Source organism: Drosophila grimshawi, unplaced genomic scaffold, assembly GCF_018153295.1.
Source record: "Drosophila grimshawi isolate 15287-2541.00 unplaced genomic scaffold, ASM1815329v1 contig_1377, whole genome shotgun sequence".
NCBI classification, from domain to species: Eukaryota; Metazoa; Arthropoda; class Insecta; order Diptera; family Drosophilidae; genus Drosophila; species Drosophila grimshawi.
In genome coordinates this window covers 8,701,986-8,719,314 of record NW_025062900.1, presented here as the reverse complement: position 1 = coordinate 8,719,314, position 17,329 = coordinate 8,701,986, and the positions used below count along the sequence as shown (strand labels likewise).

Genomic DNA, 17,329 nt, shown 5'->3' with positions numbered 1-17,329 from the left:
AACATTTAATGTGCTTACTTCACATTGATTTCAAATATAAATTATAAATGGAGAGGACTTTTTGAAATTCAAAAATAAATATTTTATTGGAGTATGGAATGTGATAAAAGAAGTGTGTCGATTTAGGATTAGGAATACAATTTTATTGGCGCTTAAGTAGATGAATTAAGAAAAGACATATATTTTTGTAATTTTCACTGCATGAACAAATATGAATTTAAAATTTGAATAAAGTTAACAATATTTATGTATGACAATCTTATATTTCTTGAGCCGAGCTGAGCAACTTTCAATACATCGTTTAAGCAATTATATATTCAAATATTTATTGAACTTTAGCTGAGTGCACTTTTTGACATATTCATGTACCTAATTTTAAATTCTTTCTGTAATTAAATAAATACTGGTTAGAGTACAGAAACAATTTGTGAGTGAATTGTTTATTAGTATATTATTTTATTTGTTTGTAAATTGATCTCACTCGTAACAGCCTCTTTTAGGAATACGGACGCAAAACGGTTGGAAAATAATCATTTAAAAGCATATTCTAATTTTATTTATAAACTAGTTAGGCTATTCCACTATCAAATTACTATTTAATTGCCAAATTACTATAATAATTGCGTCAGTTATAACGCTCAATTCGATTCATTCAATAACTTTCAAATCCCCCCAATTAAGATACACTTCACTGAATCCACTTCATTTGTATCAGGTATATATTATGCAATATCATTAAACAATTTGTCGATAACAAACAAGTTTTATTTTCCATTGAATTAGTTTTAAGCAATTGCTAAAAAAAATAACCAAAACTGCATTTCATATAGGTATGTCAATATCTTAAATATATGTATATATATACATATATATCATATACATAACTGCATTTCTCATGGGAGGGAGAGCTACTTGTCGATGCGTTGCTGTTAGCTTAAGTAAACGAGCCTGGCAATTTGGAGGCGGGTCTGAATCCAAAGAAGGAACACATAATAAGACTATATATATATACTATATGTATACATATATATATACATATAGTATAAATTGTAATTAGAGAGATTTGTGCGTTGTTTTTGTGTGTTGACAAAAAAAACGAGTACATGTTTGTCGCTACTAAACTAAACCATAATTATACAATTAAGTCTTTTATAAAAATCACAAAAATCAACACGATAGCTAAAATGGGGATCCCATGGGGATCACAGCTTGCACAGGCAAAACAGCAGCGGTATAAATGCACAGATGGCAACAAATACGGGCATCAGGATCGATGAATCATCCATGGAATACGGATTTGGTTGACGTGGTCCGCTTCGAATACGCTTCGAGTTCTGCGTGGCCGATTGTTGTTGTTGATGCTGCTGTTGTTGCTGTTGAGCTTGGCGTTGCTGCTGCTGTGAATTTTGTTGTGGTTGGGTTTGCTCCTCCCCATCGTAGTCATCTTCATCCTCGTCCGCATCATCGTCATAGCCTCGTTGCGTCTGTTTCTCGTTGTAGCGCACAATGCGCTCTTGAAGCAACTGACGCGGCTTCTCCTCCTCCTCGGCCTCCACCCGACGATCACTGGCCTCAGTGCTGTGCATACGCGGCAACTGCGACACATCGCCCTTGAGCAGTGCAAATGCATTAATCTTCGGATTATCCAACGCACCCTTGATAAAGTCCAAGCGTAGCTGCCCATTGCGTACATCCGATGTCTCAATCTCACCCTCAGCCTCATAGTGCAGCCGGCCATTGATGATCTTAAAGTAGACGATCTCATCGTGCGCCGAGCCGCGTCCCACCTGATTGTAGATGTCCAGCTGCTTGACCACAGTATGCCTTCGATTCAGGAGCACATCGAACACCTTGCGATTGGGTGCATCGAAATACACTTCACAGAATTTCATGATGAGCGCATAGTCACCATCGCCATCGGCGGGAAAATCATAGCCAAAAGTTGTGGTGTGATAGCGTTCGGTGCGATAGAGAAGCTCGTCCTGCTCCTGCACCCGGCCAATCATCAGCAAATGCTTGCCATAGTCGGAAGCGATTCCCACTTTCAACGTGTCCGCCGTATAATGTATGCCATTTTGATCCGTATGCCTATCGCCGCCGGCATTCACTGCGTAGATCACCTTAAGCGGCTCCGTCGCAGCCACATGCGTCAGTAGGCAAGACAATGGAAGGATAATGGCCAGGAAGCGCAATGAACAACTTGCCTGCAAGTTGTTTACATTGCTTTTGCGTGAAACGTTGCACATGTCGTTTGTTGTTCTTCTTGTTGGTGTCGCTGCTGCTGGTGTTCTTTTTCTTGTTGTTGGTGCTATTTGGCATGTGTACATTATTGCCATCTCGAAATCTATCCGGACACGTGGCAGCGTTTGAACCAGTGCCGCCTACTTTTTGCTGACCATTAGTTTATCCATTTATTGAACAATATTTTATTCTAATATGGGCTGCTTTGCGATATTGATTAAATACCAAAAAACTATCGCTTATCGCTTGCACAAGTGCCGTGTACAGCATTTTGCAGCACTGGCTGCTGGAGCGACATATTTGAATTGCGTGAGTTGGATACGGAAAATAATATTAAGTGAAATGTTTTAAGGGTTTTGTTTCTAGAATATAGCCAAAGCGAATTCAAAGAACATAAACTTTAATAGCAAGCTTAAGGAAATTCTTTTTTTATTGGTTTATTAAGTTCTTGTTCCCCTACTTATGCACCTAACACTTGCAACTAGTATTCTAAAGCTATAACGGAAAACAATTTTCTACTATAAATTATTTCTTTTAAATAATTGAAAACAATAATAAGTTTGATTAATTTTCAAGCACCTGCTATTTTGCCGCTCAACTGTTGCCATCAAAGTAAAGCTGGCTGCGCCACAAGTACAATCAAGTTGACGTTTAGCAACACTGTGTTTGGCAGGCAATTCGTTGAGCAACACCACAGAAAGCAGCTACACGTGCGGTTTATAATTTTGTATGAGAGAAATACGTGCATAAAATAAGTTGTTATTGATTAAATTAGAAGGACTTGCAGTGTACAGGCAGTCGAGAGTGCACCGCAAAGCTGTACGAAAGGGACAGCCATGAATTTCAACGATGATGACGGACTGGAGCTGCAGCATTTGGCGGGCGGCAACATTGTGAAACATGCGCCTGTTTTCTCAGCTCAAGGAAGGTTAGTTATAACCATATTTGATTAGTTATTTTTGGCATAAATTAAATATTTAATGCCCCTGCATAGATTCATCTTTGTGCGATGTGGGCTAAAGGTGCAGGTGTTTGTTACCAGCACCGGAGAACTGACACGTGAACTAAACGATGCACAATCGCCGCTAATCAGTTTGGAGCTGGATGTCCAACAGCCGGAGTTGCTACTGGGCTGCACTAGTACGGGCCAACTGCTCCGTTGGCATTGGCGAACCGGTGTACTGCAAAAGAACATCAGCCTGAAACTGGGTGAACAGGGCTTGCAAATCCTCACGTGCAATCTGCTCAATCTGTACAAAGAGGGCGACACCGCGTGCGCCTTTGTCACAGCTAAACGGAAAAGTGGCGAACAGATACTCTGGTTTGTGGTCAATACCAGCACCGGCAACGTCATCCCCATTAAATGTGGCCTCAAACTAAAGTGAGTAATCGTTGATATTCAAAACTATTACTGAAATATGTTTTGTTTTTATTTATGTGAACAACTCAGCACAATATTTCTTAATTTAAATATTGTCATTAATATGATATGAGATTAAAACACATTTTATTCATTTTGTATAACATTTGTAACCCCTTTCGAATCAGTTAAAACATTTACTTGTAAATACTTGTTAAGAAATGACTAAATCCACTTTTGAATTGATTCTTATACATATTTAATTTACCTTTCTTTACTGCACTACGTTTTACAACAAATTTTAAATAGTAATCCAAACTATTTTGGAACTGTTTCACACTTTCTCTTATTTATCTGCATGTTTCTAACATCAAATCTTTGAAAGAACTCCAACTGATTTGACAACCTGTTGCTCTTTTCATTTGCAGAGTTCGGGTCCCCTTGGTGGATGTGGGCAAGGGCACTTTCAAGTTTGTAATAATAGCACAGGGTTATTATGTTTACTTTCTCAACTATGAGACATGGAAATTCTGTCGATATAAAAACACACACACAGCGCTCGTAACGTGTGTGCGGATGAGTCCCTGCGAGGAAATGGCCGCGACTGGCGATGAGAAGGGCCGGGTTATCATCTGGCGACAGTTTGACAATCAGGAGCGAGTGCTGTGCGCAGAACATCACTGGCATAATACGGGTGTGACGAGTATTGCCTTCACGCCGTCGGGCGTAAGTTTCTATAGTGCTGGCCATGAGGCTGTGCTGGTCAAATGGTCGCTGGCCAATTCGAACGAGCGAAATTTTGTGCCGCGCATGTCGAGCATTATCCGGCACATCTTGATCAGCGATGGCAATGAGCATGTGCTCGCCTGCACCGACGACAATGCCCTGCATTTTATCAGCCCCAGCGAAATGATGCTGAAATCGGCGCTTCAACATTTCACCTATGCTTTGCCGGACAAGACGGGCAAAACTTTGTTCCCCATCGGATTGAGTCTTAATCCACGCACAAACACACTTGTGCTCAACGGACGCATCGGACATTTGCAGTTCTACTCGGCCTATACGAAGAGTTTGCTTTATAATGTAAATTATCGCCTTCCTACTTCAATTTGTATTTGGTCTAATTGTGTTACTCTCTGCAGCTGCGTGTGGTGGAGAGCAATGTGAACTCTCAGGAAGCGAAACGGATTATTTATAATACGTGCGTCACACGGGCAGCCTTCAACATTGACTGGATGGCAACGGGTGAGGTGTACAACGATCACCGCAACTTTGCCGAGTTGCGTCTCAAATTTTGGCAATATCAGGAGCGATTACAAAGGTGTGTGTTGAAACATGATAATTGAAAAGCAACCCTCTCAATAATTCCATTTTTCAATTTTCCCCTTGCAGTTACAAGCTCAACACAAACATTGAGCTGCCGCATGAGCATGGCTTCCAGGCCATCATCTTCTCCAATCAGTTTCAGGTGAACAATTTGCGCTGTGCAACGGCCGGCAAGGATAATGTGATCAAACTGTGGACAGTTGGCGATTCGGAGAACATTTACAAGCGCGGCACAATGTGGAGCTGTGCAGCGCAGGCGAGCTACAAGCGACAGTCTCTGGGCTCTATTTGCTTCTCGCAAGACGGATCACTGCTGGCCGCTGGCTATGGCAGCACACTGGTGTTGTACGATGCACGCACGTTGCGGCTGCTGCATGCGTTGAGCTCATCGGCTGGCTATGATGGTGTTGTGGCCAAGGCTCAGTTGCGTCTAGCCCAGATGCCGGTGAATGGTACGCGCACGGAACTGCAGCAGCAGCGCCAACAGCTGTACGGACTGCTGCAAACGCTGCTCGACAGCAACGATCAGAAGCTGGTGAAGCAGGCTCGCCAACTGATTGCCAGTGCGCCGAGCAGTCAATGCAAATCAAGCAATGAGCAGACGCCGAAGGATGCGATCAAGGAGAATGTGTACAAGCATATTATGCAAATGTCCGAGTTGGGTTTGCATCAGAAGCTGCAGCTATTGCGTCGCTTTGGCATTGAGTGCACCGTTCATGAGGCCTGTCACCGACGACTGCGGATGCATCTGCAGAACTGTGTGGTGGATCCAATGGCGGTGCAGCGTCGCCTGAAAACGCTTGAGGCGCGTCTGCATCGGTTGCAGCCGCGACAACGCTTCAAGGCGAAACAGCGTCTGGCACGTCTCAGCAGTCGGCGGAAAAACTACGAGCAACTGGTCAGACAGGAGCTGCTGCCGCTGTTCAGTGTACTCCATCTGGATGAGACGACCAAACCGACAGCAGCAACAGCTGCAGCAACGAAACGCAAACGCTGGGAAACGAAACCGGCGAAAGCGCCGCAAATGGAGTCAGCACCTCTGCAGAGCTGTGCGCAAATTTCACACGTGCAATTTGGTGCCGGGGCGCAGGCGCATCTGGTGGCCGTCTGCACCGAGACGCGTGTGCTCATCTGGAATCTGATGACGTTGCGTTTGCAGGCGGGTCTCAAGCTCTCCGTGCGACAATTGGCCTTTGATCCGCTCACCAATCTGATAGCTGCCATTACGCGCAACGATGAACGTGAGTAACTGCATCCGTATCCCGTGAACGATTCCATTTTCATATTTGTTTCCCTGTTGCAGTGCATGTCTTCCAGCCAAATGTACCACTGCCTGTCTATCAGCGCTGCAATTTGCCCAAGTTGCACGGCCTGGTGTGGTTGCCACGACGCCAGCCCAAACAGAGCTCCATCAATGTGGATTGGCAGGCGCAGTCGACGCTGCACATGCTCACCCACGACAAGGAGATTGTCTATCTGGCCCAGCCCGGTCACAGCACAATGGATGATGCGCTCGCGCCCATTTCCTTTGCCCAGCCACCAGTCGCGGAACAGCTGCTGCAATATGCAACATTTGGCAGTTTTGTGGCCAAACAGAAGTCGGGCGAGAAAATAGAGATTGCCAAGACCAGCGGACCACTGATTGTGGGGCGTGGAGTGCATAGCTCAGTGAATGCGGTAAGTATCTATTTAACATATATCAATACGATATCTGTAACGATCTTATGTACAATATTTTTAAACAAGAGTATTTGCCGTGAGCGTTATAAATATGTCGACTCGAAAGCCAACTACATTCATCGAATGAAGTTTAAAGAATTGAAATTCAGGTTGATTTTTGCTTAAACTTCAATATTTGCTTATGTCAACTATTTGAAAGATTTATTAAGTGATTTCCTTATAGGGATATCATAAATTATCTACCATTTAATAATTGTATTGTAGAATTCTCTGTCGACTGTTACAAAATCTGATTTACTGATAATTTAAGGATTTCTTCAGTTTTCCAAGTATCCTTTCGGTCTTTCACTAGTTATTAGAACACTTAACAGAACGCACTCGCAAATTGCAACAATAAAGCTTAATTAATCACGCTTCATTTACGATAAAGAAAACACATTATTATAATATATATAAAACGAAAATTACTTGCCTACTGGATTTGATATGTTTATCTTCTTAGTTTTTGTAATTTTATTGAAACCTTAAATGCTATGAAGTACAAGTGGTTAGGCTTAAGATTAACTTAAATTATACATATAGTAAATAATTGATTAATTATTTTTTTTTTGGTTAAACTTTGGTCTTGTTATAAATCCTGTTGAAATTCTATTTGCAATTGTAATTCGTTTTGTTGCTCAGTCATGTGCTGTTGTTGTTGTTGATTTGGTTGTTGTTGTTGTTGCTGTGTCGACTTGTCGCCCGATTGGCCCCATTTCTATTTCTTCCTCTTGCGTATGAGAACATCCCCAAGACGTGGCGCCGTTGGAACACGCAAGTGACGACAGCGGCGCATCATCAGAACATCGTGCTTAAAGTAACGCAAGCAATGCCATTGGGGCACCTTGGGCATCAGCTGCTGGTGCTGTTGTAGGCGAAAAAAATATGAAAACAATTTAAATATAATTGATATATATGTGTATATAAATCAAAATAATTGTTTGACTCCTACATGATTAATTATATATATGTATGTATAGTTATTCACGCAGCAGAGTCAAAATATTTTGTAAAAAGTGATATTTGCAGTACACAACAACTATTTATATTTGTGTAGTTTCTAGACTCCGTTTCCACCTTCACTTTTTCTAATCTTGCAATCTTTTTGTTCAGTTTTGTTTCGTCACGCTTTCTTCTCGTTGTATTCAGACAACATTTGAATAATTTCAATTCATATTAATAATGCCATTCCCTTAAAGCACAATTGTGTTGCTTATTTTTGGATGCCTTTCAATTGGGCGTTACATGGATTTAGACGGGGAAATTGCACTTCTAGTATTATATATAGATAAATCAGCATAGCAACTGTGCTTTCTTCATTTTGTCGTAGGTCTAAGTTGAATAGTTGTGGGAAGAGTTTATTGACATTTTAGTTGATATCCTTGAGCTGCGTTCAAAGATCATTAAAGGCTACGAAATAATCGCCTTGTTATTTTCGAAATTTGTGAAAACGCCTCGAGTTCTTCGCAGTAAAGTTGATAAGGAAACACTCACTTCAAATATTATATAAGCAAATGGAATATTCTGATCATCATCATACACAAATATGTGTATATATATAATTATATATAAACCGTTAAGGCCTATAAATAGTCGTGCTGATTAACAGCCGCTCAAGTCGTGTTCACGGCCTTATTATTGCTGTCAATTCGAAAGTAATCTTTTAATTAACAATTGCACTTTGTTGCAGTCCAATTTAATTTAAATTTCACAAAATATCATACCCTTATAATACGGAAATGTCATTCTATACAAAGAAAGAAAGGAAAAATAAAACAACGCAATTGCCTCAGCTCATAACTTCTTGCACACTTCCGTGTTTCTTCACTCCACACTCCGTCCCCGAAACTCACCTCATTCACAATTGGCACGGGTCCAGCTTGGGCCCAGGCACAGAACAGTGCCAGGCACATCAGCGAAATGACAGCAATAAAGTTGGGCCACATTTCGGTATTTTATTTGTTCCAATTCGGTTAAACTGCACTTCTTATTCTTTGCTTTTTGCTTTCATCAATAGTTAAATAACAATTGTATGTTTTGTTGTCTGTTGTTGGGGTTCAAGTAGCACTTATGTGCCGTGAACTTTTTGTGCTTGTTATTTTATTTCCGTAAACTTTTGCGGCACGCGCTTCCGTTTGCCTTCCTTCTCTGCTTCTCTGCTCAGTGCTCAGTCACGCTCTCTCCGGCACTGTCTGCGCTGCTGCTGCTGCTGTTGCGGTTGTTGTTTGTGCAAAATACAAAGGCAGAATGTTGAGCGGCTGTTGTCGTTCAATGCAATTTATATGCCGCCGCACTACTGTAACAGCGGCGCCAACGGCAGTCGCAGCAGCAGAAGCAGCAGCTGCTTCGTGCGTGACTCGCTCTCATTATTCTAATACACGAAGCCTTTGCTCGTTAAGTTCGGTTTGTTATTGTCGCGTACGCGCTCGCTCTCTCTCTCTCTCTGCCTAGCGCTGTCTTGGTCGTACTCCCCCACATGCATGCATTTCAAATGCGGCCGCTGCACTTGCTGCACTAATGGTGGAGATTATGCTCTCAAATTCACTCTCTCAAATTTGCTCTCTCTTGAAATGCGACACTCGGCATTTGCTCTTTGACTCTGTTGTTGTTGTTCAATTAAGCTTTGTTTATGCGTATAGTTGCGACGGTGTAGTCGTGCGCCTTTCAGCTCATTATGCTGTTCAATAAATAAATAGAAACGGACATTTGTTGTGGCTACTTTATGTTGAGTTGAGTTCTTCTCACCATTGTAAATTTCCCCAGAGAGCCAGCCGCTTGGCGTGGGTTGCCAATAAATTGGATGGCAGCACTTGTCGCTTATTGGCTTACTCATTTAATAAAATTACAACTATACTATATAATTACAGTTAGTTTTACTTAACTGCAATTTACTGTTGTAAATTGTGTTTATATTCGCTTATTCATGTTGGATTCTGGCGCGACTTCTGCCAGTTAAGTTGTTAATCTTAATTAATGTTGCATCAGAAAAGCGCAACGAATGACTGACGAATCTCTTGAAACATTTTTGAATATGTGTCGAAAAATGCGCAAAAATGAAATATTACTGTACATAGACGCATGCGCGAAGGTTAACTGTTTCTAAAAGACACTTCAAATTCTGTTTGACACCAATGACAAACTCATAAAAATGACGACAACAACTCAAAGAAATCCGTGAAATTCATATTCACATATGAATTTCAAGCGTGAACTTGAACCATAATCTCAACTAGCGCCCCGCAAAAAAAAAATGAACAAGTTCCATACCCAATAAAAATGACAAAAATGGGTATTATAATGTTTAATGTAGAGCAAGTTTATGTTATTGGTGTCTGTCTTAAAATAGACGGATAAGTATCGATCTCTCAAACTCGAAATATATATTTTTTCACAAAGAAAAAAGTACAAATGTTGATTATGGAAGTTCAGAATTGATTACAGGGTATATACCAAGTCGGCTATTTTTGACTTGAGCACTTTGGCTTGCCTTTTTTTTTGTGTGAACTTTGTCAAGGTCATTGCCAATTAATGTTCTCGAATTCATTTCACAATTACAGTTGGTCAATTTGTCCGCCCATACGATGCCTGCGATGAGCCTGATCTGCGGCGAATTCGTCAAATCGCTCTTAACGCCAGCTGAGAGCACAATCAGACACAACGCAGCTATTGAAGAGACGCTCAGCAATGGTAGATTAAATGGCAATGGGATCGCTCACGAGGACAGCGACTTGGAGCAAGACGAGGAGCACAAAGAGGATGGGGTCGTGTATGATAAGGTGGCAAGCGAAGATGTGCGCAAAACATTGCTGGAGCAGAACACAGTACTGGAACAGCAGAGCAACAGCCAGGAGGATGAGCATCTATCGCTGGACGCTCGATTGAAGAGTGTCACTCAACTCGATGTACACCTGGAGTTTTAAATGTAGAATTATTACAGACTTACAGACTATTTTAGATGATGAGAGAAAACAATCGAGCATTCAGACAGTTCAGCTATCGTAATTACTTACATAATATATTGACCATAGTTGTTGAAGTACATTTTATGCGAAAAGCTCTATTAAATATAAACTAAATGCACTTATTTTTTACAAACAAATGTATTTTTATATCAACAAGATAATTGCGTATTGTCAGCTGTTTGAAATTGAAAGTTATTAAGTAAAATTGAAACACTGTTTATTTCTTTTAAACTTAAATTAATGACTGTAGTTTTAATGTTTTCTCTGATATTTTATACAAAATGTAAGAAATGCAATTGCAAATAATTCGATTAGATTAAAAATACTTGCGACGCGGTATGAGACCAGCATGCGACAGCACATTATAGATTTCCATGCGGGGTATTTTCTCCGCCTGGCGCTCAAGGACCTACAAACGGACATAAAGGTAACGCATTTGATTTAAAGTAATATCAAGGACAAACTTACCACCTGCTCGCCGGGACCAAACCAACTGGATCTGGCCAATGCATCCCTTACACGCGGCGTCTTATAAAAGGGATTCTGTAATTGTTGCGGCAATGTTTGCTCCCAGGCAGCATTCTCCAAGACGGCAACATGCTGCAAATTGCGCTGCGGACGTGCCTGGACGCAAGTAATGCACATAATCGCTAAGATCATATAGCGATAGTCCCGACACCTGACGAATAAATTAATTTAAATTGTGTGTAAGATGCAATGCAATTTAAGCGAAGAGTGTAAAATGAAAAGTTGTATTTCCTTCAATTTACCTATTATTTTTTTGTACTTTGTGGTACTAAATGTAAATAATAAACGCATTTAATTACACTGATGATATAAAATGTTTAAGGATGGGTGCGTAACAAGATCGCGACGCAAAATGAAAAACTTTACTTGCATGGCATTATTATTATGATCATTACATAATTGTGGCGTGCATATGATACGACAAGTTTCCGCCTGTCACGCATATGCACGCATGTGTTTAAACACACACTTACACACAGACCCCGTCAACCCAAAAAACATACCACTAACCCATCCCGACCGACCGCGTGCTTAGCCAGGCCTGGTAAAGGCCTAAAAACCAAAATGACCGCTTTTCACTGCAGAGAGACACAGTGGACAACTTACTCGTCAGCTGACTTGGTTGTTGCCACAATACGAGTATTTATATGTGCACCATACACTATTTTTGCCTGGCTGGCTACAAAAGTTGTCGTCATGTCGACTAGCAGACGGCTCTCATTTCCTAGATGTCGCGTGCGTGAAAATAACACAAAATAAAATAAAATAAAAATCCCCGTCTGCAGCTGTGAACGGCCCACTTTCGTTGAAGCCAAACTATCCCTGATCTTTGGTTTTAATTGGATAACCGGCAGTGCAGTGCAGTGCAGTGCAGTGTGGAGCCTCGACTTGTCTTGATGCACCACACTGTTGTATGGTGATGTAAGTTTTAAACTTGATATTGCCTCTTGAGGCATATGTTGCAGATTGCATTTTGCACAAGCCTTCTTGGGTGCCCTTTATTCAGCAATTCATCAACCATGCAGAGGGCAATGATGTGGTGATTACGTGATCAGGGCTGCAACATCGCATACCCACTTGAGATTTATAGTTTATAGTTTATATTTATAGCTTATACCAGTTGTACAAAATGGAATTTTCCAATAATTTTAATTAATATTTAATTGGTCAAGTAATCATTTAATAAAAAGCATCAAGTTCATTTTCTAAAAATTCAATTTAAGTTTGAATTCCTTCTGAAAAAATGAATTTTACTTAACGCAAGTTTCGCCTTGGTAATAAGTTAAATGTGCTTTTGTTTATTTAGCCTCTGTCTTTATCAAGTAATTTAATAAGTTGTCAATACGAAAACAGTCAACGAAGAATTTTAAAAATAAATATTTAAGTTGTATTTGCAAGCTGTATTTTTGTTTGGCTTAAATAGTGTGAGATAAAATAATAAAAAAAAGTTACAATTAGCATTAAATCAGGCAGTGTGGTGGCAGTTGCCACGTTGCAATGTTTGTCATTCATATTTTTATAGACACACATCAAGATACGCAATAAATATTTACATTTGAATGTAGAAATGTAATTAATTGAAGTCATTACTAGATCATACTTTTATGCAAAAATCACGTTAAGCAATTGTTAATCAACGACTAATTAAAACAACAACAATTATTAAAAAAAATAAGCAAAAACATCCGCATAACGGAGAGCTGCAACAAAAGTTTACACTGTTTAAAGGTTTACGAGCTAAGTAATTGCCAAAAAAACAAAAACAAAAAAACAAATGTGTAATGAGCCGTTGATGAGTCTGCCCTTAAGCCATAGTTAAAATCAAGGTCTACCACTTGCGACCATTCACTCGCGGATGCTCCCCTCTAAGTAGGTGGCGCAAATTGCAGATGCATTTTGAGTTCCAGTTATTTTCCAGTTGTATTTCCTCATTGTATGCAAAATTCAAGTGAGTAGTGTAAACAAATTTGTGGGCACGTCGTATAACAATACGTCAATCTTTGTCAATTAACCAACATGACCCAAATTTTTCGGAATGAACGTAAAATCTAAACTGCAACGGACGAGTACGCCAATTGGATTCCATTGACCCAATCAAAAAAAATAACAACAGCAACAGCAACTCGCGTTGTTTTCACATGTAAGTAAGTCGCAGACAGTAAGAGAGTCCGTATCCAAGTCGGAGACTGAGTCTAAGTATGATTCCGATTCCGACTCTGACGCAGAGTCACAGTCATAGTCACAATCACAGTCACAGTCACAGTCTGAGGCACATCACATGACACACAAAAAAAAGTACACTTCCAAAACCGAAAAAACTGCCAGCACATTTGGGGGCACTGAGAGTTTGCCAAGTTGAGTTGCATAATGCAAAAGCACCAACAACAACAACAACAACAACAACACGTGTATGTGTATGCAACGAGGAGGAGAAGCAAGTAATGTCAGTGACAACAATCATGAAGTACAAGCAAAGATTAACATAGCTTCAGTAGCGACTTGGATAAATAGTTTTGTGAATGGGTTGTGAATGAAGCACTGAAGAACTAGTAAATAATGTACAGACAAATATGAAGTAATATGCACTTAAATAATACCGGTGAATTTTATCAATCTATATTGGCTTAAGGTAAACCAATTCTACAAATACAGGATAAATCAGTTATCTATGCCTTGTAGAGCACTTTCTTTAGAAATGCACATTTAAGCCAAATGCGGATTGGAAACGAACAATTTTTGATAGAAGGTTTCACAGAAAAAATGTAATAATAATATTATTTTATTTATTTTGGTTTATCACATTTTATATAACACCATTACTAAATGCTTAAGCAAACTATGCTGACCTACAAAATTAATTAATAAAATCACGAATTATTGCCCAAAAATAAAAGCGATTACATCATGGACAAAACTGTCGTCAATTTATGGTCAATATTAATATTCACTTCTGGTAATGCCACTTAGACATGACAATATAAGCAATACATCCATTATAACTTACCAGGCTGTTAAACGTTTTCTTTTTATACCCAGTACAATAAACATTATAACGGAAATGATGGTTAGAGTTTATAATCGATAGATTTAAAGATAAACCCTTCATTGGTATACTTATACTTTCAGAACTAATTTTCTATTTTTCAAAAGCTCATAAAAAGAGTTTAACTTTTCTTAAAATGAATTTTTTGTTAGTCAGCAGTTTGAAGATTTTTCTTAAGAGGGTATTTATTAGTCAATCAATGTTCTGATTGGTTTCAATTACATTGATGCTTTCTTTCTTGCTGTTGATTTAAAATAGGCGATAAATATAGTCAACAATAATAATAGCCATGCCCACAAATAAAACAGTACTCTAATTAAAGTGGTATAGTTTTTTTTTTGTTTTTTGTTTTGTTTTTTGAACATTTTGTGCAATTGTTATGAAAAAAACCTGACCGTTAAATTGAATTATTTGCCGTGAGCAACTGTCAACTGTGATTGTTTGTCTGTTTTTCAGACTTGGCCAATGTTTGTGTTGTTGTTGTTGTTTATATTGTGGTAGGTCAAATTGTTTATGGTTATTTGCATTGCGCCTTCAGCTGCTCTATGTTTGTTGTTGTTTTTGTTTCAGTTGCTTGCAACTGCTTTGCTTTTGGCGGACAAACGCAAATATTTTGAATTTTATTAAGTGTTGGCAAACTTTTTGGTGAATGGGTCACAAAAATTTATGTGGGGGAATTTGGCAAGGTTCCATTGTGTGGACGCTAGATGAGATTTAAAAAATCAACAGTTAATTTATGTACTTCCCATAATGTCAGTTAGTGCTTTACAATTAAAAAAGAGAATTAATTAATTTTTTATGCTCACATATAATTTCAATTTCACTTATTAATAGCATGCAAAACTCACATTTTCGTTTTATTGTTATTAATTATTTTTTGATTTGATAATTTCACGCGTATTTCTCCGTATGATTAGTATTATTATTATTTTTAATTTAATTTTTTTTTTTGCAGCGTAATCCTGTCGAGCACAAAAGCCGTTAGGTTTCTCGATTAATTAGCGTTGACTTAAAGCCGCAATATGTTGTTGAAATAAACGCGGCCAGTTGGCAACTGAATTGTACGCTACGAGCTAACAGCGACATCACCAAAGAGCCGGTTGAAGGCAGCTTTAAAGTTTTTGAATCACTAAACCAAAACCGAAAAACTCAACGAAACCTTAACGAAGCCTCGAAAGCTATGTCAAACAGCAGCAGATTACATTAAATGGTAGACTTGAAATTTTTTGGTTTTATTTTTAGTATATTTTTTTATTTACGATGATTGTAATATAAAATGATCGATAAAGTCCTCTAGCATGTCCTGCATGCGACTCCTGTATATTTCATCGGTGTTGAAGGCTTTCAGGCAGATGTCAATGCGTTTGCGACTGAAGAAATCGCTGAAGCCATCAGCAGTGCCTGTTAGATCCTGGGTGCATGTAGTTGGCATGATGACGAGATGACAGAAAAGGCAGCTCTCTATGAGCCCAACAATGCGATACTCTTCCACTGAGTCATAGTATTCAGCCTCAGTCATGAAATCAGATATATTTAAGCCGGCACGTTTCAGAAACTCGGTCATAAAGCGATAATATTCCGCCAGTAATTCACTGAGATGAGCTTCCCGAAATTGGCTTGTTGTGGGTATGGTGAGCACTGTGATCAGATCTATGACAGGCGCGGCATACCTGGCCAACTGGAAGTCTACGAAGCGACATTGGAGCGGATTTTCGCCATACTTGCCATACTGGAAGAGTATATTGTTAGCCCAGAGATCACCATGCAGAAGTACATTCAGTCGAGTCTTCGAAGTTTTGACCAGCTCAAAGATGCTTGACATGCGTTGGGTAAAGTTGGCCAATATGTAATCCAGCTGGCTCTGATATTTGGGCATCATCTTTATAAACTCCTTGAGCACCTCACAGGCTTGATTAAAGTTGACCAGACGCAGATTCTCGGGCGGCACATTCGATGGATATGCGTTCTCCTCCAAAGGGATTTGCGGTTTTTTTTTGTGATCTTTTATAATAGATCCTGCGTGCATAGCGGCCAACGTCTTCAGACAGCAGTGCAGCTGCTCATAATTTAAAAGACCATCACGATCAGCGCCCATGCGATAACCCTGATCTATGAGATTCTCAAAGACCAACAGATTCTTATCCGCATAGTAGCATTTGGGTGCGATCTCTGTGCAGGCTGCCTGCACGTCCGGCAGCACATGCTGATAGACGGAAATCTCCTTTTGAAACACGGAAAAATCCTCGACATATTCCATATGGGATACATTCCCCACCGGCGCCGATTTGCAGAATAAGCGCAATTGTTTCAACTCTCCCGTTTCCTGTAGACGCAATATAACCTGCAGATAGAAGTGACTGCCTAGAAATCCGGCTGGCGCCTCTGACACCGGCTGCAACTGATAGCTGATAATTTCAAAGTTGGCAGTCAGATCATTCTGATGCAGATAACTCTGGCACATGCCACGTATCTCGGTGTTGCTCAACTCTAATGCCGTTGCCATTCTGATTCCAACTGATTCGTCTCGTTGGGGGTGGCTCTTACTTTATATCTTAGCGCCAGAATATTATGTAAATATACCTGAAAGCCATCCTATAATAATTTAGACAAAAGTGGGAATCTTCTTTAGGGCTGTCGAATATTGAATACTCTTCAGTATGAATGATCGATGTGTAATGAATGCGATGGTGACAATTTCAAACTGAGCCGATCAAGATACCCCTGAAAATATCAATAATCAATCGCAATGCAAATAATTTGCGCCAATCCCAATACATATATCATGAAGTATTCATGCAGATAATGAGTATTTTAGTAATTTTAGTGTTGAGAAATAAGCATCTGTAAGCACATTTGGTGGATCTTATAATGGCTTCATTTATGATTTAAATTTATTTTATTTTATTTTACTTTTATTTATCAACAACAATATTAAGCGTAAGAAAGGGTATAGTCATGCAATGACCGCTACTTCATTCATGGCAAGATAAATGTGTTTTGTTTTAATAAAACAGAACAACTCAGAAAACCTGCTTACACGATACAATTTACGATTTAGTCTTTAGTTTAATAACCGGAAAAATACCTTTTGCTTTTTAAGTAAATCAAAGCAAGCGAGCAACGAATGCTTCATTCATGCGACGGTCAACG

At 39.5% G+C, this 17,329-nt stretch overlaps 5 protein-coding genes across 5 annotated transcripts; 1 reads left to right on the top strand and 4 right to left on the bottom strand.

The window, feature by feature from the left end:
* Nucleotides 1-654: 654 nt before the first annotated feature.
* Nucleotides 655-2,414, bottom strand: LOC6562166 (malectin). The gene has a single exon (XM_001988711.3). It carries the CDS (start codon nucleotides 2,334-2,336, stop codon nucleotides 1,203-1,205), a length of 1,134 nt encoding a protein of 377 aa, XP_001988747.2. The 5' UTR covers nucleotides 2,337-2,414; the 3' UTR covers nucleotides 655-1,202.
* A 537-nt stretch (nucleotides 2,415-2,951) lies between these two features.
* LOC6562167 (WD repeat-containing protein 75) lies at nucleotides 2,952-10,730 on the top strand. The gene is made up of 7 exons (XM_001988712.3): nucleotides 2,952-3,169; nucleotides 3,236-3,622; nucleotides 4,030-4,684; nucleotides 4,744-4,922; nucleotides 4,994-6,168; nucleotides 6,231-6,604; nucleotides 10,204-10,730. Exons 1-7 carry the CDS (start codon nucleotides 3,078-3,080, stop codon nucleotides 10,564-10,566), a joined length of 3,225 nt encoding a protein of 1,074 aa, XP_001988748.1. The 5' UTR covers nucleotides 2,952-3,077; the 3' UTR covers nucleotides 10,567-10,730.
* LOC6562168 lies at nucleotides 7,088-8,893 on the bottom strand. The gene is made up of 2 exons (XM_001988713.2): nucleotides 8,500-8,893; nucleotides 7,088-7,511 (listed from the first exon to the last, which is right to left on the bottom strand). Exons 1-2 carry the CDS (start codon nucleotides 8,590-8,592, stop codon nucleotides 7,365-7,367), a joined length of 240 nt encoding a protein of 79 aa, XP_001988749.1. The 5' UTR covers nucleotides 8,593-8,893; the 3' UTR covers nucleotides 7,088-7,364.
* Nucleotides 10,731-10,830: 100 nt separating the features above from the next.
* On the bottom strand, nucleotides 10,831-11,302 carry LOC6562169. Its single transcript, XM_032736001.2, has 2 exons — nucleotides 11,077-11,302; nucleotides 10,831-11,017 (listed from the first exon to the last, which is right to left on the bottom strand). Exons 1-2 carry the CDS (start codon nucleotides 11,266-11,268, stop codon nucleotides 10,925-10,927), a joined length of 285 nt encoding a protein of 94 aa, XP_032591892.1. The 5' UTR covers nucleotides 11,269-11,302; the 3' UTR covers nucleotides 10,831-10,924.
* Nucleotides 11,303-15,390: 4,088 nt separating this feature from the next.
* On the bottom strand, nucleotides 15,391-16,694 carry LOC6562174. The gene has a single exon (XM_001988715.2). It carries the CDS (start codon nucleotides 16,680-16,682, stop codon nucleotides 15,435-15,437), a length of 1,248 nt encoding a protein of 415 aa, XP_001988751.1. The 5' UTR covers nucleotides 16,683-16,694; the 3' UTR covers nucleotides 15,391-15,434.
* Nucleotides 16,695-17,329: the final 635 nt, after the last annotated feature.

What these genes read in the sequence shown, in the direction of transcription:
- LOC6562166 (XM_001988711.3), bottom strand. Translation starts at nt 2,336, where the DNA reads ATGGCAATAATGTACACATGCCAAATAGCACCAACAACAAGAAAAAGA.
- LOC6562167 (XM_001988712.3), top strand. Translation starts at nt 3,078, where the DNA reads ATGAATTTCAACGATGATGACGGACTGGAGCTGCAGCATTTGGCGGGC. An exon ending in CGAAGAGTTTGCTTTATAAT is followed by an intron (nt 4,685 to 4,743) that starts GTAAATTATCGC and finishes TACTCTCTGCAG; the next exon opens with CTGCGTGTGGTGGAGAGCAA. An exon ending in TGCATAGCTCAGTGAATGCG is followed by an intron (nt 6,605 to 10,203) that starts GTAAGTATCTAT and finishes TCACAATTACAG; the next exon opens with TTGGTCAATTTGTCCGCCCA.
- LOC6562168 (XM_001988713.2), bottom strand. Translation starts at nt 8,592, where the DNA reads ATGTGGCCCAACTTTATTGCTGTCATTTCGCTGATGTGCCTGGCACTG. An exon ending in CCGTGCCAATTGTGAATGAG is followed by an intron (nt 7,512 to 8,499) that starts GTGAGTTTCGGG and finishes CGCCTACAACAG; the next exon opens with CACCAGCAGCTGATGCCCAA.
- LOC6562169 (XM_032736001.2), bottom strand. Translation starts at nt 11,268, where the DNA reads ATGATCTTAGCGATTATGTGCATTACTTGCGTCCAGGCACGTCCGCAG. An exon ending in TTGGTCCCGGCGAGCAGGTG is followed by an intron (nt 11,018 to 11,076) that starts GTAAGTTTGTCC and finishes GTCCGTTTGTAG; the next exon opens with GTCCTTGAGCGCCAGGCGGA.
- LOC6562174 (XM_001988715.2), bottom strand. Translation starts at nt 16,682, where the DNA reads ATGGCAACGGCATTAGAGTTGAGCAACACCGAGATACGTGGCATGTGC.